Source organism: Aptenodytes forsteri, unplaced genomic scaffold (genome assembly GCF_000699145.1).
Source record: "Aptenodytes forsteri isolate BGI_AS27 unplaced genomic scaffold, ASM69914v1 Scaffold207, whole genome shotgun sequence".
NCBI lineage: Eukaryota > Metazoa > Chordata > Aves > Sphenisciformes > Spheniscidae > Aptenodytes > Aptenodytes forsteri.
In genome coordinates this window covers 478,281-502,619 of record NW_008794836.1, presented here as the reverse complement: position 1 = coordinate 502,619, position 24,339 = coordinate 478,281, and the positions used below count along the sequence as shown (strand labels likewise).

The following is a 24,339-nucleotide window of genomic DNA, read 5'->3' as shown; positions in this document are numbered from 1 at the left end:
CGGCCCGGCAGAGCCCACCCGCGAAGCCAGGAGACCCGCTGTGTAGGGGGGGTTACCCGGGGGGAGCGGCCGGGGTTCCTGTCGGGGGAGCGCTGGGCATCGCCCGCCGCTCCAGGGACCGAAGCGTCCCCGGGCCTCCTGGGGAAGCCTCCCCAGAGCCTCCGCCGGCATGCGGGGCGAGGCGCCTTGGAAAGGCTCCGGTTGCGGAAGAAGCTGCCGTTGGAGCCTGCGGTTCGTGGTGGCACAAGAGTCCCTGGGAGACCGAATGACCTTGTTTCAGCGAGGTGCCTAACGGGCAGCTCTGAGTGGGCGTTACACGCCTCATCGGTCAGTATGTCTCGAAAAGTCTTTCGGCTTTTAGATTTTAGTGTTGGCGAGAGACTTCGCTCCACAGTGTCAGACTGGTGGTGTCCCCTTATTCATGCGAGTTATTTTAAGACCGTTTAAAATTCTTTTAGCTTATCACAACAAAGAACATTTGTGAGATTTTATAACTGCCACTGGCAGTTTGTTCTTCGATTAAAGTGTTGGTTACCTGGATCAATGGGAAAAAAAACCCTTTAAAAATCTGCCTGATTTTACAGCATTCACTATTTAGATTTGGCCCCGATGTAGCCGCCTGCCCAGTATCGATCTGTGCCTGGCTTCGCTCTGTCCTTCTGACTTCTTCTGTATCTGCACCCGGGCTAAGCACTTACACCACAGGCACTGGGAGAGAGAATTTATTTTCTTTCGTGGTATTAACTGGAATATTTTTAATTTTTATGAACCTTCTGTTTATCACATCTTTTTAAAAGCCGCTTATTGCCAAACTCTTAAGCGCCAGTGCTAAACTGCAGGGCTTGATGGTCTCTTAACATTTTAAGTAGGTGGTTATTATTTACTTATTATGGTTATTTATTAATGGTTATTAATACTTATGAACTCATAATAACGAAGAAGTAGTTTCTGGTTGTCCCCCCTTTCTTCTCCTCTGCTACTCTCCTGTACTGTCCTCAGAAAGCTCTCCTTGGCCCCCCCGGATGTGTTTCAGCACCAGGATTAGAAAGACCAGTTGACGTTCGTTACAAACTGGAATTAATTCTTGGTTTTCCTGTTGGTGGCTGGGGTAAACGTGAGCGGCTTTTCCTCTGAAGATGACCGACTTGATCCCCAAGGGTCAGGGTATCCTTCCCAGGTGACATCAGTCCCACGACCCGTCGCAAATACCCCAGATCGCAGCGGGCTGGTGGTGCTGGCGAGGAGGGGCAGGGCTGTGATCTGTAACCTGTCTTCTCTCTCCCCCTAGCAATCCGCGCATCGTGCTGGTCTCAGGAGTTTCATCCGCTACGGCTGGCGCTGGAGCTGGAGAGTAGCCGCTTTTGTGACGATATTCAAGTAAGCGTTTCCCGATGGCAGTAGGAGAAGAGCTGGCTTATGCTGAAGCACTAGTGGCCAGGAGCCCTTCGTGCCGGCGGTGCTCGCCGCTCCTTGAGAGACTGCTGGTGATTGATTGAGGCTCAAAGTGTTGTGTTAACAGCGAGCCTGACTGATAAGGCGTGAACATGAAGAGGGTTTAACGTTTTATAGTTATCCCAGAGTTCAGATCTTCTAATGAACCAACACAAAAACTAAAACTGGAAAAGCCCTGTTCCTTACATCTAATCCATGCTGTTATTGACTTGAATATTGTTCTTCCCTGCGCTTGACGGCTTCTTTCCGCTTTTGCTTCATCTCTTTTTTTTGTGTTTTTCTCTGGGAGAGCGTTACGAGTGTGTTGGCTGTTTCTGGAAGAGCCTTCCATCCCACGCTAATTTTTCTCCTTTTGGTTATGTGTCATTACTCCTAGTTTGTATACACCAGCATTACTCACAATTATGTGTTCTTGTCCTCAAATGCTTGCAGATGATTGTCTTGTTATTAAGCAGTTGCTGAACATCAGTCCTACCAGTTGTATGTACCTCTTTAGGCCTTCAATTTTTTCCTACACCCACAACCAACGCAGAGTTCCACTTCCCTGATTTTCTCCCCCAGATGCGTCAGTGTATTTCTGACAATATAGCATCAAACTAAGCACGCTCTTCCGAATAATGCCTTTTTAACCTTCCCTGACGTTCAAAATGGTGAATTTATGTGTAGTCCTAAAGCTGCCTTGACTATATCTGCAGGTGCGTTCTGTTTAAATTCCCCTTCTGCTTTTAAGATCCCAGCAGTATTGACTAGCATTATTTTATATTTCCGTCTCCCCAATTTTTTTGTTCCTTTCTGAATTCCTTCCTCGATCTCTCTTGGTTTCTTTGGCTCCTTTTGGTTTAGTGTCTCTTCTCAGGTTTAGTCAGCGTACCGTTTGCTTTCTCTCCTGGAGCGTTTGATTTCTTTAGATTTTCCTGGGCTTGACGTGTAACCTCGTCATCTTCCACCAGATGTCTCCCCTGCAGTCAGATCATCGCCCTTTTTCACCACCCCTTTGTAAAAGGCTTTGAAAGAAGATATTTGCTGCTCAGCATTAATTGTTTCTGTAAAGTCCAAGTTGAAGATTTCGTCCTGCGGTTGCGCGAATTTTGAGTTTCGCAGTTTAAAACCAAATTGTGTAGTTTTACCTTGCACAAAGGCTAGGGTGACGTTACAGCGTTGGGAAGGAGAGGAAGATGGCTGTTGGCTTGTAGATGTCATGCAGGAGGCTCGCTAAAGTGCTGGGGAGGATGTGGCTGCTGAGCTGAGAACAGAGGGGCTTAACATGTTTTTGGAGGAGATGGTGTACCTGCCCTGGCAGGGAATCTCATGCTGCAAGAGTAGGTGACCCTGCTGACATCATGAGTGTGACTTAGCTCTAGGCGTGGGACTGTCTACGTCAGGCAAGATCTTAACTGACACACGGGTTCAGCTTCTGGGGGTAAAGGTGCTACGTCAGGACTGACCGACCGAGAGGACCTTTTCATTGCTCAGTTCCTTTTATCCTTGAATATATGATGGGAAAAAAAATCTTCGATTAAAAAGAAAAAGAAAGAATATCCCAGATCCAGGCCGGGAATCCTGGTATTCCCCGGCCTCCGGCTGTGCAGCTGCCTGCAGTAAAGTCACAAGAAACCAAGGCGCTTGTGGCTGGCGCCTGTGCGCTCTGGACAGATGGGCAGCAAGGCAGTTAGAGGCAGCCTGAGGGCTGGCTTAATGAAATCCAGCTTTATTTCAGGCTATGTTTTGCTACCTGTCTTCTTCCATGTGCAACTGCTGACTTCTTCTGTGCCTTACCTTTGCAGCACGGTGAGCACTGGTCTGACTGTGTACCGCAACAAAACCACCATCAGTAATTTTGCTTCGGCAGGAGGTAAGACTGCTATAACCTTGTGTACTTTTCTCTTTATGAGCAAGGGTCATAAACGGAAAGGCATAAGCAGAAATCCGTATCTCTTGGATTTGAGCAGGTCTCTAGCTTCTGTGCTCCTGGGTTTTGTTTCCTGTTCTACCGACTGCCATTGTGACTTTGCTCTGTTATTTAACTGCTGCGTGCCTTTATTTGTAACGGAGAGATATCGATGCACTTCTGAAACCATTGGGGAGTTTTGCGGTTATCCGTTCGTCTTCAAAATACTTGCTGGAGTTTTTTGGGTGAAAAATGCTTGTGTAGGGTAAAGGCAACACTTGGTGCATAACCTGCTCTCATAACCACCTATTTAGCAGGGAAAGCATTTCTTATTTCCGCTCTTTATAACAGTTCAGTGCGCTGTTTATAAACTACCCTTTTCATGCTAAGTTTTGCATGTCCGCTTTTGGCAACAGGGCTCCGGGTAAGTGATCTGCTTGTGCAGTTTTACAGGCTTTATTGCCCTTGCAGTTGGATACGTGTTTTACTGATCTTTTCTGCCTTACATGGCAGCTACTATTATAACCTGTTACTGGTGGGCGAGGGGGGGGGGGGGAGGGGAATCATGCTCCAGCCTGAAGAGAGCTCGGTTATATTTTCTTAGATACTTCTTAGCATTTCTTGGGGAGTTTTTCTGAAGCAGAAGGAGCTTTGTGCAACGTTTTAGTGCAGAGACCATGGTGACTGTATGGTGAGGGTCCCTCCCGCTGGCCACGGCGCCTGGTTTCTGCTCTGTTAAAAGTAGATGTCAGCTCACGGAGAGGAGAAATGCAGCAAAAGCAGCTCCCTCCATCTGTATGTGATGGCTGGTGGGGGGCTGTTTGTGGTTTCAGTGGGTTTGTGGTTTTTTTAGCCTTCACAGGAGCCCTTTTCAGAATGCACTTGGGCCTGCAGGGACTGGCAGGCGGCTTCGTGTTCGGAACAGCGTTTGGGTGAGTTGCGACTGCTGCCAGTGAGTGATCGAGACACAGCCACTCTTTAAGGGTGTTTGTTAGACGGTGGCCTCGCACACCACGCCTTGAATCATAGGTGGGGCTACAGAAGCTTCCCTTCCTCTCTTGCCTTGAGGGATTTTCTGTATCTCTCTTGGGACCTCATGATGATGACTTTTCTTCCAACCTTTAAACTGTTTTTTTTTTCTTCTTTTTTTCTTGATTTGTGTTTTGCTGCTTCCTCAGCGATAAGAACTCAGTGCTCTCAATAGAGCATCTTACTTGCTGCTATTTGCTTATTAGAGGAGACGCTAACTACTGTTAAATAGGAAATTATGAGGATGGGTTATAGACATGTCTCCTGTCCCCCTTCCTTGGTGTGGTCACTGATGAGCCCAATGGTTGTGCACAGAACCACTGGACATCTGTTTTAAGAAACTGTGTTGTCTGTGGGTAAAGGCGGGAGTGTAAGACGGCAGCTTCTGGGCTCCCTTCTCAGCTTCATCAGCAACTGCTCCTGTAGCAGCTCAGAATCCAGACAGTGCACAAGGGGTGTGGGATGTCACGATGACACCTTTTGAAGAAGGGGGCACCCTGGGAACTGCCAGCCCCTAGGTTAGGAATCTTGTGTAAAAATGATTTTTTTACAAAATAAGCTCCATCAAAGCCAAAATGTAGAGCAGCAGCCATTAGGAAATGCTGAGGAAGAAGCTGCGTGCTTGGGCTGCACAACCCAAGGCTGTAAGGTGGCAGGCACATCTCTTCGTGTATGTCTTGCAGTCGTGTATCTCCTAAAGCTCCCTGGGGCATGGAGGAACCCATGGTTCTCTCTCCGGGGCTCTGCCCATCAGGACAATGACCTCTTAACTCAAGAGAGGTCTGACTTTTCAAGCAGAACTGGAATTTCCTCTCAAAGTACTGACTTGTGAATATCCTCACAAGTGAATTTGGGGGTCCTGCCTGGACAAGAGGATGAGCTTTATATGTGCTACTTCGCACCGTCAGGATGGTGTCAGCTGCGGGCATGCCTGGAAGCAGGCTAGGGAGCTTTACCAATGAAAACACAAGTACCTCCAGAGCTGGACAGAAGCTAAGCAGGGGTGTGACTGTCTAAGTTATGGGTTAGGTGATCTACAGGGGTTGTTTGGGCACCTTAAATCCTTCCACCCCTTTGCCCTGCGTGTGCCTGTCAATGAGTAAATTCAAAATATGTTATCGAAGGGGCTACAGTGAGTCACAGCTGAAGACAGGCTGTGTTTGATGGCTGACACTAGAATAGGAGTACCTTAGTCTGCGGTGTGATATGAGTATTGGGGAACATTATGCTCCACTGATCTAGTGGCTGGCCCCCGCATGCTCCTTTTGCCGATGCCGGTAAGTTATTACTGTTGTGTGTCCCCTGGGTGACTTGTGACTTTTCTGCTTCCTTCTCTAGGATCCCTGCAGGAGGCCTCTTAATGATAATGCAGAAGCTTGCTGGTGAGACCTTGCAGGAGAAGAGAAATCGTGAGCGCGGGGAGCTGTATGAACAGAAGTTAGCAGAGTGGTAAGGAGCAGCTCTGCCTGTTTGAGTCTTTGGCTAGAAGTGTGTCTAGGTCTGTGTGGTTCAATCATTTAAAGAAACCATGACACACTAGGTTTTCTAAACCTTGGTTCTTCTGCTCTTGGTTTTTGGTGTGTTTCACATACCAGTCTGAAAACTGCCAACTTAGTCTTCCCAGCCTTAGATGTTGCTGCTTATTTTGTAACAAGGTATTTTGTTCAAAATTCATGCCCCGCCCCGGCCCAGTAGCTCTGCATCAGTTTTTCACTTTTGCAGTGGCCGAGAAGACAAGCAGGACAAGCACATTAGTATTTCTTTACCAAAATTGAGAGAGGCCAGAACTCTGGTTTTTCCTTCATTGCTGCCTTCTTTCCATCCCTGTCAAAGAGAGGAAAGAAGAAGGATAGCTGGAAGCGTTGGGGAGAAAAGGCTATGACACTGGTTGCGTGACTTACTAAACCTCACAAATAGTGACAGTTCCAGAAGAAACTTTTGAAAAGTTGGGATTCTGCAGTGATGCCTTTGTCAGGAGGAAACAGGCATAAAATTACTTAGCACTCTCTCTTCTCTCGTTAGGCAATCCAGGCTCAGTGTGACCGAAGTCTTAGGCCAAATGGAAAGCAACGCCCAGGGAGGACCGGAGACGGAGACAGCAAGAGAGTCTCGGAGCTACTGAGTCTTTGCCAGATCTCTGTTGTAAGCAGCTACAAAGTATTTTGATTCTGCTCATAAAAGTCTTCAGTCAAGGGGTCATGGAAGTCTTCTGTGAACGCAGTTATATCCTGTGCGCTTGTGAAAAAGCATTTTGCTGAAAACATTGTTCACGGATGCATATCACTGCACAAGAGCTTGGAAGGGCCAAACCTGTTCCACCTGAGAAGGTGGAAATGCAGATTCTGCAGACTAGGAAGTGTCATCTAGGTTTGGCAGAGGGTGAGGGCAGCCCCAGAGCCTCGTCTAGAACCCATTTCACTGCTGAAAAATGTCCAAACCACCAGCGATGTAGAAATATTCAAGGTAAAGGAGCCTATGAATAGTTTGGATGCTAAAGGTACCCTGATTCCAAAAGCTAATTATGCTCTGGTGAAAGCTGCTCTTCAGACAGCGCCTGAAGAACTTGCTGTCGAAGCGCAATACAGGCAGCACCAGAGCGAGTGGTTCTCCTCCTCTCGCCATCCCCCTCCCGCAGCTTGACTTGGCTGGGCTGGGACCAATGCTGTTTTGCTGACGGTGGTTTCTTTGGGCTTTTTTGCAGAAAAACACACTTGGCTCCTGCAGTACTTGAGGTATTTTGCAATCGATGTTAAGAAAGGGTGGAGGAGCTGGGAGTGATACGGAAATACCCCGAAAAAGACATAGTTTGGGTTCCTCAATAGAAGTGTGGCTGAGGGGGCCACAGAAAGGATGACTTGTTTCTGGTGGTGATGGTGGAAGAACTGGCGCTGTGGACAGTTTTAACAACAATAAAAAGGCCTCTAATTTCATTTGAAGATTGGAAATTAGAGGATTACCTTTGGGGGAAATGTGGTTCAAGACACTCAATAAAGCTGTCTAGCAGTGGTGACTGTGGCCGTAAGCTCTTTATGTTAGTACAGTATGTACTTTATGTTAGTACAGTATTTGCATGAGAGAAACATACTTGAGTGATATCCCATGAGAAGAGCTCTATCTAAGATCCCACCAGCGAGCAATAAAGTCTGGTGGCGGTGTCAGACATTCCTCTATCTGGGCAGTTACAAAGACAAGAGCCAGGAGAGTGCCAGGTCTGTTTATTATTTTGTACCAGAGATCAACTGTTAAGTCATAGCTGTTACCTATGGGTAGGGCTGAAGTTAATGTAATAATGGTCTGTACCCGGAAGGGCTAGGTGGCCCATCACCATTTCCCACAAAGCAGAAGGTCAGAATTCTGGTCCCCTTTCTTTGTTAGAGTTTTTTCCTCCTATTAAAGAGAATTACATCCAGGCAGGGGGTTCAGGTCTCCTTCCCACAAGAAAAAAGTAGTCAGTCTGTTCTGGTTGAATGCTTTTTGCCGTTACAGCTGATTACTGTTGATTGAAATATGAACAGTCAATTCCACAGAGCACATTCCACCCACCCAAGGCAGATTTTTGGCACAGCTTGCTTCCAAGAAGGTGGTGTGTTTTCTGACTTCTGAAATGAGCATTTTATTTTTTAAACACCTCAGCGTAGTTCATTTTTCCATTGAAGAAATACGAGTGATTTGGGGTTGTCATCAAGCAGCTTTGATTTTCCTTTTCTATGGGTAAGCGAAGGATCTGCATAAGCAGAGGTATGGATATGTCTCTCTCCCCCTTCCTGTTTTAAAGCTCTGCATGCATTGGTGACAGTAGTGCTACCGTCCTTTGCCCCCTCAAAAAAACAAAATAGCAGGCCTTTCTGAGTCACATTTTTTGCCATTGTGGTTACACAGCAGCGTTGTTTCCCCCCCCCCCCTTCTTTTTTTGCTGTTACATCCCCACCCAATATCCCATACTCTTATCTGTACAGCAGTTCTGATGATGTTTAGCTCTGCCATTGCTCAGTCTTTCTCTATTCCTATTTAGTGGTATTTGACGTGATGTCTAAAGAATACTAATTTTCTTGTGTCTGACCATTGATGCAGGGATATTCTTCCATGGGAGGGTAGGCAGAGCCAAGGTGTAGCAGTTGTGTGGATTTTCTCTCTGTGTAAGGAAGGAAGGGCTGCTAGATGTCCTTATGCTGCACATTAGCAAGGGGGAGCAGAGACTTCCATCTACACTCAAGCTTCGCAGCCATTTTTTGCTCCATTTCCTGCTGAATTTAGTTCCCTGCACTTCCTCATTTCTTGTATTCAAAGTCACTGTCTGAACAGGGAGTGAAGAGTTGGTTCAGAGCTTATTTTTTGAATACAAATGTAAGGGATTCTTCACACCCCTGCCCCTGCAAAAGCACAGCACTGAAGTTACCGGTCCTGAAGTTATAGGTAACACACGTAGCAGGGATACAGTGAGAATATTTTACACTGGATTTTGCTTTTGCAGAGAACCTCCCTTTTTGGGAGGGAAGAGGAAGACCTGTTGCAAACTGAGTGTCGAGCACCATAGCTACACCACTCAGTTAATCCCTGACAAGTTGACAGACGTGAGATACGTGGAAGTTGCAAGTTGGGTACCTGAGTGCCATTTTGTCTCTGCTGTTGAGCACACCAAACAGAGCTGTGTCTCGCTGCCAGCTGTACCTGGTACAGCTTTGTCAACCAGCTGCATCACCTACCTTGATGCTACACAGCGTATGGTTTTAGCAGCTGTGAAATGGTGGCTGGGGCTCATGTGAATAATTGAAAGGCCCTACTACTTCCCAGCACATAGAACAGACATCTTTTATTACTGAGGAAAGGACATTGAGTTTACCATTTATTTTTTAATACAATTAAAGGAGGAACCCCAGGAAAAAATGTTATATACAAAATACCTGTGATAAACAGAGCAGCTCACCTGGTACAAAGACCCAGATACTAAGCTGAAAAGGTCTCACAGAAACCGTTTGTGTGCAATTCACCAAATACAGCATAAGGCAATAGAAAACATCATTCATAGTATAAGTGCTTATGGAAAAAATAAACCAAATAACCTGCCCATCAAGAATATAAAAACAAACTGATGCTAGACATACCTGTCAGTGAAACTTTTTGTTTCCTTTAGAAGGAGTTACTTAAAGTGTCACAGGAGTCTTTGGTGATGTAGAAAGGTTTGGCACAGTGCAAAAGACAAACCCTTCTCCAGGAGGCTGTGCGATCATCAGTCAGGAGCAGAAGTAGAGCATGGGATGGTCAGAGGGAAAACGTGCCAGTACAACTGTCAGAGCTGTGGTGTGGTTGGTAAGGTGGAAATGCATTGTGGTTATAGCAGGGAGGGAAGCACAATGCTGAAAATGAGCAAAGTAGATACAAAAAGAGGGCGGTCCACCTGCAAGAAGCTAGTAGTTTGTGCTGGAAAGAACAAGCATAGACTGAGCGAAAAGGAAACTTGAAAAATGTGAGGCACCATTGCCCATACACCAAGTCCTGCAATAAGGTCAGGCTGCCTTTTGGAAACACTGCTTTCTGTGTCACCTACCTTCTGCTTGCAACCAGAATGCACAAGTGCAAAGAGTATTGTTTCCTTGTCACCCACCTCATCTTTTCTCTGTCAAAAAACCCTCCATAAGAATGTTCTGAAGTTCCCATTTCATTTCATACAACGGGAAAGCAGTAAAAAAGCTGACGGGGCAGCATGACACTGCAGGAGTAGAAAGAGAGCAGTGTCTTATTTTTTACTAGCAACTTGATCCCTTAGCCTCTCATAGCTCAGTCATTTATAAACTGCTTTTAGTCCTCCTATTTCCTCCAGCAATTTCTCTCTCAATATGTACCTGCTAGAAAAAAGTGAAATGGATGGAATATTTTTTTGCTGTGTCCTAGCAAGACAAACAACTTGAGCAACAAAACATCCCCCAAAGAGGACAGCACGGTGCTTTCAGACTTTGGTCTGCCCTGCTAACTACACGCATAGATAGAGCGGTAAGGGAATGGGTACAGCTTGCAGCGGGACAGAGCAAAAGGGAAGAACAAACCTGTCCAACTCAGGGCAGGGTTGAGTTATGTTAGTATGCAGAGTTGGTTAGGAAGCTTGTTGGAGCTTTTTCCTCTTTTCCCCTCAAAATGAGAAACCACTTTTTCCTACACAGTAGGCAAGAATATCACCCAGATCAGATGAGTCCTATCCAATGTTAGCATCCTGTAGGGAACTTCTTTCAAGTCCTGGCTGGGTAGAGAGAACGCTGGCAGAAAGCAGCAACATTCAACGCAAAGTAAATCCCTATGTCGCTGTGAGAGACTCCCACGAACCTGGAGAGCCTACCCTAACAAGTATTCCTAGGCAAATGTACAAACAAAAGCAGACCTACCTTTATGAAGCAAGGCCCTGAGTTACATTTCATTACAGTAGATACATGTGAGATAACCACTGAGTGTTACAGAAATTCAGATGTGGCTTTACAAGTGTGGGTAGGAAGGAATGCATATAAAAGCTTGTACATGTGTATGCACAAAGGTGTGCACTCACACACACCACCACCAGCAGGCTGCACTGTGTCAGATGTGCTCCTGTATCTCCGAGTAATTTAATGGAGGAGCTGTATCTTGGTACCTGGGTTGGTGAGGCCATCCTTTCAGGAGAGAAAGGTTACAAGAACTTCAGCCACTGCTGTAGGTAAGCAATATTAGTTAGCCGTTAGGTGTGGCGCCAGTATGTATCGTTCCCTAAGAAGTCTCATAGCACTGAAAATAAGCATGAGGCATATAGTCCCACCTCAAGGTGCTTTTTAATGAAAAGTGTGTGCATTATTGCCTCTTTAGGGGAGAAGGGACACGTATCTGTAATGGTCAAGTCCAAATCCGGAGTCCTCCAGCACAAAGAACAGTACTGGCAGATACCCATGCGAGGCTGAATATAAAAGAAGTTTTAGTGGCTCCCAGTCGCAACATGGAGGCACAGCCTGACTTGAGATGGTGTATCGGGGTCTGGGGTCTCCCAAAGGCCAGCTCTGTGTTATTAAAGGGGTAGGTAGGCATGGGCTACCTGCTAGGGCTCTGCAGGCCCCCTGATTTTCATAGAGGCAGCATCAAAGCCAGAGGATCCCAAACTCCTGAACTGGTGTGTTGATGCTGGCGACACTCTTCTTCTGCCCTGTTGCAGGAACATGGAGGATCCTCCCAGTTGGAATTCCAGCGACCCCATTGTAATGAGACCACCCCACAGCTGCTGTGGCATAAGTGGGGTTTTGTATTCATTCACACAAGATTATGTTGTCAGTCTTCTTGAGCAGAGTTTTCTACTGCTGTCATCCCCTTTCAGAGAGCCAAAGGGTCAACGCAATAAGCATTGCTGTACAACGAACAGTGGGGACTGCAGTGCAAGAATACACAGGATAAGAAACCTGAAGGACACAAAGAAGAGATTTTACTGATTTTTCCCCCCCTTCTTAATCCTAAATGTAAGCCAGAATGTTGCAGAGCCGAGACAAATGGGGATCACCTGCGATAGCCCTCCACAAGAGGGCTCCTATTACAGTAAAGGCAGAGCTTTTCAGAGCTAGACAGCTCAAGACAGGCACTACAGTGAGCTACAGACTGGCTCAACACTTACTGTGAAAACCTTTGGACCGTACAGAGGTGCTATGCCTCTGTGAAGTGAGGATGACTAATGAATGCGCTACCCTATTTAAGCAGCAGTAGGACATGGCTCAGCGTATCACGCAGTTACGAGATGACAGTCAACCACTAAGGAAGCACAGCTTTCATCCCAGTCCACAGACAGCAGCCGTTCCAGACACTGGAGTTGGGAAACGCCAGCCACTTACAGAAGAAGCCTGGCAAACTTTTATAACCAAAGAGGAATGCGGCAGAATGGATTTATTCAGTAGGTGAACTCCCACCATTCCCATCACAAAAGCCCCCAGAATTCATGCTAACCAATGCTCTAGTATCTGTTCCAGATAGGGCCTTCCCCAGAGGAAAACATGAGTGGGTGGTCAAGTTTGGAAATGAGACGAGTGGCCTGAACGATAGTTTCCCCTCCTTTCCATTTCAAAAATGTTAAGCTTTTAGATTACTGCAATGCACAGTGTGACAAATTCATGACTTCTAGGACTCTACAGCTGTTACTCCACTGCATTACTCTGGCAATTCAGCACACTGTGGTGAGAGCAGGAAATGCAGTCACCTGGATAATGATGCGAATAAGAATGGTTAGCTGCTAATCTTTCCTTAAGTCTCTTGACTTGAAAAATGTCTTTTTGGAGGACACAGCCCTGAACACAGCTGAGCTTTCAAGCCAAAATGAATATAATGCTTTGTAGTCATAAAACCTTGGTAAGCCAGGCTTTTCCCCAGCCCATCCTTCACAACACCTCATTATTGAAAGTAACTCCTTTTAAAATAAGAGTGTTTCCTGGGCAAGTCTTAGAGGGGAAACTTTTCCTTCTCCATTCCTCCAGCTGCTGAAGGGAACTGAGATATCTCAGAAGTGGACTGGCATTGCTAATCTTACTGGGAAAGCTGGAGTTGTTATCTTGTTGTTCACCTCCCTCACCGCCATTTGGTCAATCCTCCATTTCTGTCATCAGTGACGTTCCCATGTTATGCATCAGATCAGGCACATAGCTCACAGGACATCAGCCAGAAATAACCTCTAGGGGATGAGGCCACGTGGGACCCGTAGTAGTGATGAGCTACTCACAAATGAGTCCAACAGGACAGGAACTAAAAGACTGCCCAGTTCTTAGTTGGGAGGCCCATAAAATGAGCACAAGGGCAGCGGCAGGGGATGTCACTGCAGATCCTGACAGATGGATGACCATGCTACAAACCCACCTCTCCGATATTAACCAGCTTCCTTAAACAGGTTCAGAGGAGACACTGACAGTCAAAGTTGTCAAATGTTCCTTTTCTTTCATCTCTCTCTCTCTCCATCCCCATTTAGTCCCTAAAAATTTATGTTAATTAAGGAAATGAATACCACAAAAACTTGCACGCCCTCCACGCAGGGCCCATTCTGTGGAGAAAGCAGTGTGGCAGCCCAGGAAATTTGGTCCTCTAACATTTTTCACTAGATTCATTTCTAGAAATTTGAAATAACCCAAACAAAGCAATGCCCCACAAGCAACATGAGCATCATTCCTCTAGTTACCTGACCGGGAGACACCACGTGTCTGAGTTGGCAATAGGGCCCTACCGCTTTTATTTACCCTGAAGGACAACACACACTCATATTAAGAGCCATACATGGTTATGTGAGCTAACATCGCACGAGAATCTAATAGTATTTGAGAAGCTGTTTTGCCAAGAGAAGAATGGTGAAGAAAACTACCTGCAAACATGATCTGGTCATAGAAATGATGTTTCAGATGTCCCTTTAGAGCTCATGGGTGGCTTCATACATTCTTTCACACCCTCTTCCACTGAATCCTGAGGCTTACAATAGTGAGAACAGACTGAAAAAGAAGATCCCTCATTAGTATTTGGAATTCCAGAAGATGTAAAAGTGCTGAATCCAAATGTCTTCTTCAACAAAGTAAAGTGTAACTGAGAGTGGGAAGAAAGGAGAGAAGAAATTAAAGAAAAAAAAAATCTTTTAGGTCTAGTTACTTCTATTTTTCCTTGGTAGGACTCATCCCTGCAGTACATCTGAATATGGCTGGCCCATAGCCATAGTCTGATCTGATAGAAAGCTCTGTTATATATAAGTGTTATCTATATAGTATCATATGGATAAAACAGCTCTCACTAGCACAGGGCTAGGACCTCAACCTGGCACAAAGACAGGTTGCTACATGCTAAGGTAAGGTCAGAAGGGGAATAGCGGTAAAAGTTACATGTTACTAAATGCAGTTTACCAAGCAAGTAAAAGAATGCCGATGTTAGAACCAACCAGCCAACTCTTTCAGTGCTTTAAAAGGAGTTCAGATTAAACAGGTCCCCTTAGTATCTCAGCATCTATGAATGACTTTTGTTTTAATAATTCAAGTTGAATCTCTCTGTACTATTACAGCAAATTGTACTTGCACAAATTTTACAACATGGATCCTAAGCTATTCTTTAAGTGACCTCTAATCTTGGTGCATTGTGTCAATTAATTGAATTGTTTTAATAATTCAAGTTGAATCTCTCTGTACTATTACAGCAAATTGTACTTGCACAAATTTTACAACATGGATCCTAAGCTATTCTTTAAGTGACCTCTAATCTTGGTGCATTGTGTCAAATTAATTGAAGAGCCAAAAAAAAAAAAATCTAGAGAGTTTCCATTCTTAAATTACTGCAAAGATGGGCTGTGAGCTCCTCAAAGTAGGGGGTTGTGAACCTCAACAAAGCATCTACATGTTTTGGTCACCACCACAATCACGCATCTGAGAAAACTCTTATTTCCGTTTTGCTCTATCTTTCTATTCTTTCCTCCCACACTTCAGCCCTTTGAAGCATAGCTTTTTAAGCTCAAAAACCACTCTTAGCATCAAGGCAGCTCCTGACTCAGCTTTCCATATGCCAGAACAACAGAGGTACCCTCAGACCTATTCTGAGCTCCCACAATAGCTCTTGAAAGGTGACCTGTAGCAACACCAGCAGGAAGCACTCTTAGGACAGGTATTTCCCTTCCCAGACAGGTGGCAATGCACAGCAGCACTGAAATGTGACAACTGTAGAAAATGGGAAGTTGGACTGAAGCTCTAGCTTCAGTTTCTTATGGTATACGCCTGGTCTGGAAAGTGGCTGTACAAAATAGCACCACCTGACTTAGCAAATCTACTCCCTGTGCATATTAGGAAAACGGGACTGAAAGGGAAATTCCAGTTTATGCAGCCATGTCCCATGCTGTTGCAGGTGATCACATTCTACCACATTGGTATGCTTTTTACATCTACTTTAAAAGCAATTTGGTTTCTATATAAAAGGCTCTCTCAGAATGCTCCAGAATCTTACTAATTTAATGGTAAGGAACCTTTTAATTTCCAGCCTATACTTGTTTAGAGCCAAATCTTCCAATTCCAGTTCGTTTTCTCCTATAATTCGAAGTTCATTATCCACATAGCTAACAGCACAGGCTGTGATCAGCTGTGATTTTCTTGGTTTCAACCTCCTTGCTGCTTTCCCATTGACATAGCCCCAGGGAACAGCAGGGGAGAACCAGCACTGGTGTCATAGGGGCACATGCATGGAAAATGAGGAGGTGGGCAGGTGTAGCCAAGAGTCACTGCCTTCCAGAAGCTTCCTTTCTTTGTGATAAAACACCAAAGAGAATTAGCCCGGCCTGACTCAGTGGTCACACTAGTTTTTGAAGGGTTGTGGTTGGCAAGGGGAAGAGAAAAATAGTAACGCTACCTCCGCACCTCTGACTTGGGAGTGAACTTGTCTGAAGTTGAAACAGAGGTAGAAGATGACACAAGCATGACAAACTTACAAGTGTCCCTGAGTGAACTAAGTCCCTGCTGCCTAGCAAATAACCTCTTTCCAACAGGGGATACCACTGTGACCGTGATGAGCTAAGAAGCTCAGACTGGTGGCTTCTGGTTTAAGTGGGCTGAACATAGAGCGCTCTCAAGTGTGGGATTCTTGTCTCCAGACTTGACTTCCCCAGTGACCTGACAGAACTTGATTGGGTGATATTTATAACGTGTTGCAAGGCCTGCTGTCTTTCTCCAGGACTGCTTTTCAAAGCGGCTAACAGGGTGTGGCTAGGACATACGCTGCTGTTAAACTAGTGATAGGATGAGAGCAAATGGCCTCAAGTTGCGCCAGGGGAAGTTTAGATTGGATGTGAGGAAAAATGTCTTTACTGAAAGAGTGGTTAAACATTGGAACAGGCTGCCCAGGGAAGTGGTTGAGACACCATCCCTGGAGGTATCTAACGTGTAGATGAGGTGCTTAGGGACATGGCTTAGTGGGCATGGTGGTGTTGGGTTGACAGTTGGACTCGATGATCTTAGAGGTCTTTTCCAACCTTTATGATTCTATGATTCTATGCTGTTGACTTTCAGTACTGGCTGGATGCCTAGCTACCTTTATAAATCCATCAGATGCCTACCCACATCTTCAGGGGCTTTCTGGCTAGGTCAGTTTACACATGATTAGGAGCAACAGCTAACAGATGAGATTTTTTTGAGCAACAACAACAAATTATTCGGCTGCCAGCTAACCCCGAGATGCTAGTTGCCATTGAAAAACTCCTGGAGACATGTCTGGAGTTACTGAAGACTTCATAGGGTGGGACAGGGCACCTCACCTGTGCCATTTTTGGCCACACAGAGAAGACAAATCCATCTCTTCTGATTGGGGTTCTCCTAAAAGTGGGACATTGCTATGCTTAAGTCCTTTCTGCGGCCTTAGCACTACGTATTTTTGTAACTTTCGCTCTGATTTTTCTGAGGGATTGTCTAAGTAGGGAGTGTAGAGAGATCCTATTTTGAAACTGTCAGTGCTCAGCTGTATCTGTCATGATCACCAAGACTCTTGGCATCTTCAAGCATCTTAATACATAAAAATGGACCTTTGTGAATCTCTTCAATTCTGTATACCCCTGATTTTGGAAATATTCTGATCTGCTGTCAAAACTCCTCATCACCCCTTCACTCTCAAACCTGAACCCTAGTGCTGCCTGCACACAAAATGTAGGAAAGTCTTGAGCTGGACTTTGATTTTGTGAGAGTAGATGCTGCATTAAAAAAAAAAAAAAGGAAATGAGAAGAAGGTACAAAAATATCTAGTTGTCAGTATAGTTTCTATAAATGTGTATTTTACATAGAAACTCCATAAGCAGTAAGAGACCGTTTCTTGAAAAAAGGAGCTACACTTACCATGCCTTGGGAGGTATCTTGCTGCTAGGGTGATAGCCAAAAGGAAGATGATAATGATGATACTTGAAGCAGTAATGACATTATAAGATGGAGGCACAGTAGGGACAAAGCAGGTATTTGGTTTTTCTGAGACAGAAAAAATAAAACATAAATAAAGGGCCCAACAACATACTGGCACTTTCATGTAAGAGCAGGTACGTAAATTTTGGTGGTTCTGGCCAAATTCTAACTCAGCTATTCAGCCTGAAAATTTACCTATTCAATAAACAAACAAAGCTGGCACCTAAATTTCTTTCATTCCCCCACATTTGCTATGTGCTGAAATTTTTAACACATCCACAGAATCTGAAATGCTGAGTCTTTGTCCAGAACAGGACTGAGACAGGCAGTATTTAAAAAACACATAAGCTGTTTTCAAACAAACTGGTTAGACTTGGTGGAAAAGTCTAAGTCCATATCTAGAAAACTTCCACTCTGAAAGGTACTCTGCAGTTTTTCTTACTGTTTTCGCCAGATTTATGCCTGATTTTTTTCCCTCTGAATTCATAGGTGACAGAGAATGATACATTAAACAGACTAGAATAGACTTTTTTCTGCATGGCAGGAAAAGAGTGTTGTGGCAGAGTTCAGTTTCAGTGGATCTGGAGCCTTTGGCTTTTCACCACTGGAGATGACCATTCTGCCACTTGGACATTAGAGTAGATAACAGGCCGTTCTTGTACAGTACGGGACAACCCTAATTCAACAGGAAGGAGAGACTTGGTGCATGTTCATAGGTCTTCAGATTTTCATCATCTGCACCTGGCACAATTAAGCATCATTCAACTTCTAAGACACTAGCCTGATCCACTGTACCATCTTCCCCTCCACTGTAGGGTTTGCCTCCTACATTTACCAGAGGCTGTATTCTGTCTGGAACTCCGTGTTCATGAAAGACTTGTTTGGAGGACCATTTCCATCATACCAAAATGGGGGTGGTTCCACATCTTAAAAATCAAAAAGTGGGGGTTTTGTGACTGCTGTTGTCACCGATTGCACCTTCTTCTGAGAATCTGTGTGACAACACAGATTGTATGTATGTATTACCATTATTACGTTTTCATTGCTCTCCTTTTCTATGTAGTATGATATTCATAACCTTCTTCCATTACCATCTCTAGGAACATTATGCACTACGTCCAGCAATAACCAATATTCATAAAGCACTAGTTTCTGGCATTCATCCTGAAGCTGAATGGCACCTCTCTTCACGAGCACCTTTGATTTTAGTAAGATTGATGAATAAGGTACCTTGATGAATAAGGTACAATGCCCTAGGAAAAATAGCGCTTCTCTAGCTTCCCTTGAAGGTGCCCTTATCTCTACAGTGAAAACATCAGACCCAGAGACATTTCAGGATACCTTTTTGGTAACAACATTAAAAAAAAAAAATCCTTTTGGCTTTGAGAATTTTCTTGCAAATCCCCTTCTACTGCAAAACATCTGGACTGTAGTGTGCTGCCTTCCCTCATGCTGTTTCCACTTGTGCCTCAAGCTTTTCAAAGCATGGACTTACCTATTATGTTATCACTTTTAAGCCACACACAGTGATGGAATTTTTCCGTATGAGTTAACCCTATATTAAATGTGTATGAAAGCAGAATTTTGTCTAGACCCCAGCTGACAGTTTCTGTCACCGAAGCAGGAACAAACATGCTTGTTAAATGAGGAAATTCTTTTTAAGTGCAACCTGTGGCTTTTAAGGCACACACATTTCTCAAGTCCCTCCATTTGAATACCAGCTCTGTGTCACACAACTGGCAGCAAGACCGTGCTGGTACAGAGGGGCACTGAATGGTGGCAAAACCCCAACTTGTGGGAGCCACCGAAGCTGATGTCACCAGATCACAACAGGATCCAGTTGCCTTCTCAGCCCAGCTGTGACTCATGGTAGAGCAGCAGGAAGACAGAGCCATTTCTGCTTGTCAGTAACTGTTGTAACTCTCCTCTCCCACCCTTGCTGTCTTACAGCCTTTGAAATATTTTGGTGTGCAGCTCACAGGCGGGATCATTGGGTCATCCTTGCATGAACAGATACACAAAATCTACCACTTTCTCAGAGAGGCAACTCAGCAGATTCAACAAAATAGTTTTGTAACACAAGCTATTAATAAAACCTACTCAGAAGCAAACTGGTGGACTTGAGAAGGCCATTGTGTTCAACGGAGCAAGTGATACTGACGTCTTTGGTCACATTGAGCCACAGTTTGCCAGTGACGTTGTACGGGCTGAGGCTGGACTCGGACACCCAGCTGGCATTCCACACCACAGACACGTTGTTGAGGGCTCCAGAGATTTTGGGTTTGGGGAAACCTCCATGAGAAGAGCATCTTACCACCATCTCAGTTGATTCACAAGAATTAGTGGATACTTCTGCTGTTATGTTCGGCTTACTGAAGTCAGCTGAAGCAAGAAAGATTTAGTTACCATTCTGTCAGATTACAGCGAGGGCTGCAGTCCTGATCACCCATGGTCAAAGCAAAGACTCCCCCACAGGGCATTCTTCCTCTATCATAATCTGTTTGGCCTTTCTTGTGCCTTAGTGTTCTCCTCACAGCCTTGACTGGATATGGCCTTGGCCTTTGCTGCTTCTCCTCCCTGGGCAGTACACAGACTTCATGACCCCACCTCTCCAATGCCGCTGTGTCTCTCTACATACAGCAGTTCGTGGAACAACAGAAGGAATCATAAAACAGGTAGAAAAAATACAGGACTGAATAAAAATTCGTATTACAGGCAATGGTAGACTACTTCCTTTTCCCTCCCTCATTAGTCCCTTCCCAGCCAGAAGCTCACAGAGGGTCTATCTCTGCTGGGAAAGGAGGAGAGTCACATGTTGGTTTCTCAGCTGGGATGGCCAGCAAGAGACTGAATTACATTTTCTGCATGAAAGACTCTCCAGAAGGCCCAGCTGAGAGCAAGACCCAGTCATACTAGTCATTGCAAAAATGCGTAGCAGTATGCAGGTCCTCTCAGACCATGTTCTCACTGGACTTTTTTCTCCTTGCCAAAGACAGTTTTCAGAGGTTTCCCACCCACACAGCTTGTTCCATGCCTTCCCGCCCAGTCAGATGTATCGCTGTAAGTGTTTGCGAGGCTGCATGGTGAAATGGATGAGAGGACTAATATGAGTGAGGAAGGAGAAGAAAGGTGGTGTCATTGTTAGCCTGCTTCCCTTTGCCAATCTGGTTCATCGTATTACTGTAAACAGTTGCATTGGTACAACTGAGGATGCCCATGGGTTGCAATAAACAGCCCAGGGTAAGGAGGAGACAAGGGGTGGCAAAGGAACTATTTAAGGCAACTCTCCTACTGGAAAAGTCTCCACGGGACCACACCTTTAGCAAGAGAGGCACCAGTAAGAAAAAAAAAAACTCAGCATGTGGCTTCCTGGTGGGCTAAGTCACACCAACACCACTGCTGCCAAAGGGATCAAATTCTCCCTCCCACCCCTGCCAGCTGTAGGTCCGTAGCCTGCACACCCCCTAAGGTGCTAGCCCCAGCCACGGCAAGGCCAGGCAGAGGGCTGCAGCAGGTTGCTCAACTCACTGCAAAATGACCCGTTTTGGAGCAGCTAAGGTTTTGTCTGTGATTGCTCCCTGCCTGACTCACCATTTGACCACGTGACTGCTGGGATAAGGCAGACAGCCTTGCAGTCGTAGCGCGTCTTCCAGGGCTTATGCTGACCACAAACCCATGGTCTAGGCTACCGAGTAACTAGTGAAAGAAACTTGCTCAACATTGCACTGCCGGCGGCAGACAAGGAGAGACCCGGATTTCCTTCCAGGCCCACTACCTGTTGAGCAATACAACACTGACATCCAGTCTGGAAAGTCCCTTCAAATATCCCAGCCAACTTCACTGAGGCTCCCTGACCAGTCACCAGGGAGTAACACCTTTCTGCCTCTCTCAGGGTAGCCTGATTCCAGCAGGGGCAAGGGGAGCTTTCCCTTTCCTGATCCCCACAATAACTGATCCCACTTTTCCAAAGGGAGAAGTAGTCTACCACTATTATTACAACTGGCCTGTTTAAGACAGCAAGGGGATTTCTGGAAGGAAAGAAACTGGAAAGAATCTGGAGTGTTTGCAGGGAGGAAAAGAGATCCACTGTTTCACATTTTTCATGCAGTTAACTCCTCAGCCCTCACAGCTAGAGAGGGTGCTGGCAGCGCACTTCCCTTTTTTCATATCAGTTCCCAGAAAGATCACTAAATTTGTCTCCTTGCACATATGTCCACTGTGCCCTCAGACAGGCAGGCGATGGCCAAACCTCAGAAGCTTGGGTTTTTTTGCTGATGAATCTCATTCCAGGTGGGGAATGCTCATTCACTGGCTTATCTAGAAGATTCCTGGAAAACTCTGCTGCTAAAGGTATTCAAATGTATGTATATATTTATATATGTTACCAGTATCTCTGCCTTTGGTTGAAACCAACCGCCACAAAAACAGTGGTGGAAATGGAAAATAATGTCAACGGAACTTTTTGTAGCCTCCAAGAAAAGACTCAGATTCGTTTTGAGCAAAGGAACTCGGGTTGTTTCTTTAAGGTAAAAAGCCTCAAATCTCCAGCTGAGTTCAGCCTTAGTTTGTGGAGCTGCAGTGGAGCTGGCGAGCTGGCCAGCCCCCCAGAGAGCCTGAGCTCCCAAGGGGGTGGATGCAGGGCTGGGATGCTGCTGTGGCCACAGAGAAACAATGCCACCCCATTCCTCTTTTGGCTTGGATGCTTCCTGTGCACCAAGGGCTTGGTCTCTGCTTTGCCCAAAAGACAGCAGGGGGCAGAGGGGGCCTAGGGCACCCACCAGCAGTGGTACCTGGGGAGGTGTCCTGGGAGGGGTCCTTGCCCAAGAGGGAGGCATCAAGGGGAGGATGGTGGGATAGGCAAATTTTCTGTACCTGGGGTAGCTTTGGAAAGGTAAGGAGGGAGGCTGCTAGAATGGAAATACAGGGGCCTTAACACACCTTCCAGCACTCTTTTAGGCTTCCTGATGAAAGTCTATCTGCTACTCTATGACTAAAGCTTGGAGGAGTGTCTCTTACCCCCAGAGGTTGGCACCAGAAAGCCTCAGGTGTCGGGAGGCAATCCACCTACCTGTAACAAAGAGGGTGACAGGCTCATCACACACAACAACTGAGTTCTGTGGAAATCTGAGGTGCTGAACTACACACTGGTAAGGGCCATTGTCCAGGATTTCCATGGGGGAGATCCACAGGGTGAGGTTCCTGGTGTCCATCTCTGTCCGGTTCTCATACCGCTCGTGCTTGGAGATCATCCTCCCCTCTGCGTAGGCAAGCACTACCTCCGTGGTGTTCTTCTGCCAGTAGACCCGGTAATTATGTAGGCTTTCCGAGCTGGGAATTTCATGACAACAAGGCAGGCCGACTTTTTCCCCCACTTTGCTTTTGACTACTTTCTTCTCCAGTGCATAGCCTGTAGGTGGGGGACAAACAAAAGTCAGTGAGACAGTGGTATAGCCTTGTGCCAGGACCTGCTGCATAGAGCTCACCTCTTTCGGCTCTGTCTGCGCCCGCTAATGTACCTCATCACCCACCGAGCTGTTTGCAACTTCAGCTCTGCACTGAGGGGAGGCCTACCTTGGCCTTGCCTTTTACATGATGCTCCAGTCCTACTTAGGATCCCGAGCTAGCAGGCACACAATGATTTCTGCATGGATTACTGAAGGCAAAGGCAGGAGAGTCACATGCCTGAGCAGAAATTTTGCTGGCCCCTTGAAAAAAGCCACACCTCAGAGTAAAGAGCTGCCATTATTCATGTAAAGGGATAAAAACATACATGCCCAAACTGCTATCTCCTCTGCTCTCCCTTTTCAGAGCTCAGAGTTTGGAAAGTCTGAGTCACCCTCCAGTGGGTTCCCTCCATGCCAAACAGGGCCACAGTGGACTATTAGTTTGGGGGGGTTGGGTTTTCTTGGAAGGTTGGTTTTTTTTGTAAAAGAAAAAACCCACACCTTTCAAGATCCCAGAAGCTAGAAGCAACACAACAATAGTAAACAAAGGTTACAGCCACACTGTCATCAGCCTCCTAGTCTTAGCAAATGAACAATTTTGCCTAGTCTAGCTAAAACAAATTTATATTTGCGAAGGCCCATGGGCCTCCCTTGGGATTACTTGCAAACCAGCACAGGCATTCCCCAACTCCTGACCAGCGACCGTGTCGGTGCCATACCTAGCATGCAGGTGTGTGCCTACAATAACAAGCTGAGGCCCTTGCAAGGGGGAAATTCAGTGCAACTTTGACCAGGTTAGCAGTAATCCCCCTGCTTCGCACTATGACTTCTATGCACGCCACCCCTGTGATCAGCCCTGCTTTCCCACTCCCCTTCCTCTTTCCAGTGGGTAGGTGCTCACAGGGGCCAGGACCTGACATGCGAGGGAGCGGCCTAGCAAGGAGCTCCTGCTGTTGCTGGAAGAGTGACCCAGTGCTGACACGCAGTCCTGTGCTGCAGTAAGGCCAGGGCAGATGGCTGGGCTTTCGCCTGGGTTTGTGCAACCTTCAGAATGATGCTTACCCCTGCACACCCTGCTTTGTTAGTCCAGAAGTTTGGGTTGCTTCACCTTTGCCCTGCGTGCCTCAGCCTCACTACCTTAGCACCCATCTCCAGTAGTGGAAGGGGGATACCAATCTGTTGCACTCTACTGACTTGAGGGCAGAAAAACAAGGAAATAGCTGGCCTCAGGACAGAGAAGATTCACATTCCCTCTTCCTTTCCCTGCAGAACAGATCTCAGTAAACATAGAATCATAGAATAGATTGGGTTGGCAGGGACCTTTAAAGGTCATCCAGTCCAACCCCCCTGCCATGGGCAGGGACATCTTCAACCAGATCAGGTTGCTCAGAGCCCCAGCCAACCTGACCTTGAATGTTTCCAGGGATGGGGCATCCACCACCTCTCTGGGCAACCTGTTCCAGCGCTTCACCACCCTCAGCGTAAAAAATTTCTTCCTTATATCTAGTCTGAATCTACCCTCTTTTAGTTTAAAACGATTACCCCTTGTCCTGTTGCCACAGGCCCTGCTAAAAAGTCTCCCTCCACCTTTCTTATAAGCCCCCTTTAAGTATTGAAAGGCTGCAAGAAGGTCTCCCCAAAGCCTTCT

The 24,339-nt window shown here is 46.0% G+C and overlaps 2 protein-coding genes across 2 annotated transcripts in view; one reads left to right on the top strand and one right to left on the bottom strand.

Annotated features, from left to right (window-relative positions):
- Positions 1-169: 169 nt before the first annotated feature.
- On the top strand, positions 170-7,379 carry TIMMDC1 (translocase of inner mitochondrial membrane domain containing 1). Its single transcript, XM_009274505.1, has 7 exons — positions 170-284; positions 1,089-1,177; positions 1,289-1,377; positions 3,237-3,304; positions 4,194-4,272; positions 5,708-5,818; positions 6,392-7,379. Exons 1-7 carry the CDS (start codon positions 170-172, stop codon positions 6,489-6,491), a joined length of 651 nt encoding a protein of 216 aa, XP_009272780.1. The 3' UTR covers positions 6,492-7,379.
- Positions 7,380-9,153: 1,774 nt separating this feature from the next.
- LOC103894984 (T-lymphocyte activation antigen CD80) overlaps positions 9,154-24,339 on the bottom strand; it is a 27,726-nt gene continuing 12,540 nt past the window's right edge. The window contains exons 2-6 of the mRNA XM_009274478.2: positions 22,316-22,654; positions 19,348-19,629; positions 17,188-17,313; positions 13,707-13,830; positions 9,154-11,775 (exon numbers count right to left, since the gene is read on the bottom strand). Of these exons, the coding sequence (XP_009272753.1) occupies positions 13,724-13,830; positions 17,188-17,313; positions 19,348-19,629; positions 22,316-22,654 (854 nt within the window). The 3' untranslated portion in view covers positions 9,154-11,775; positions 13,707-13,723. The remainder of the gene's footprint in view (positions 11,776-13,706; positions 13,831-17,187; positions 17,314-19,347; positions 19,630-22,315; positions 22,655-24,339) is intronic.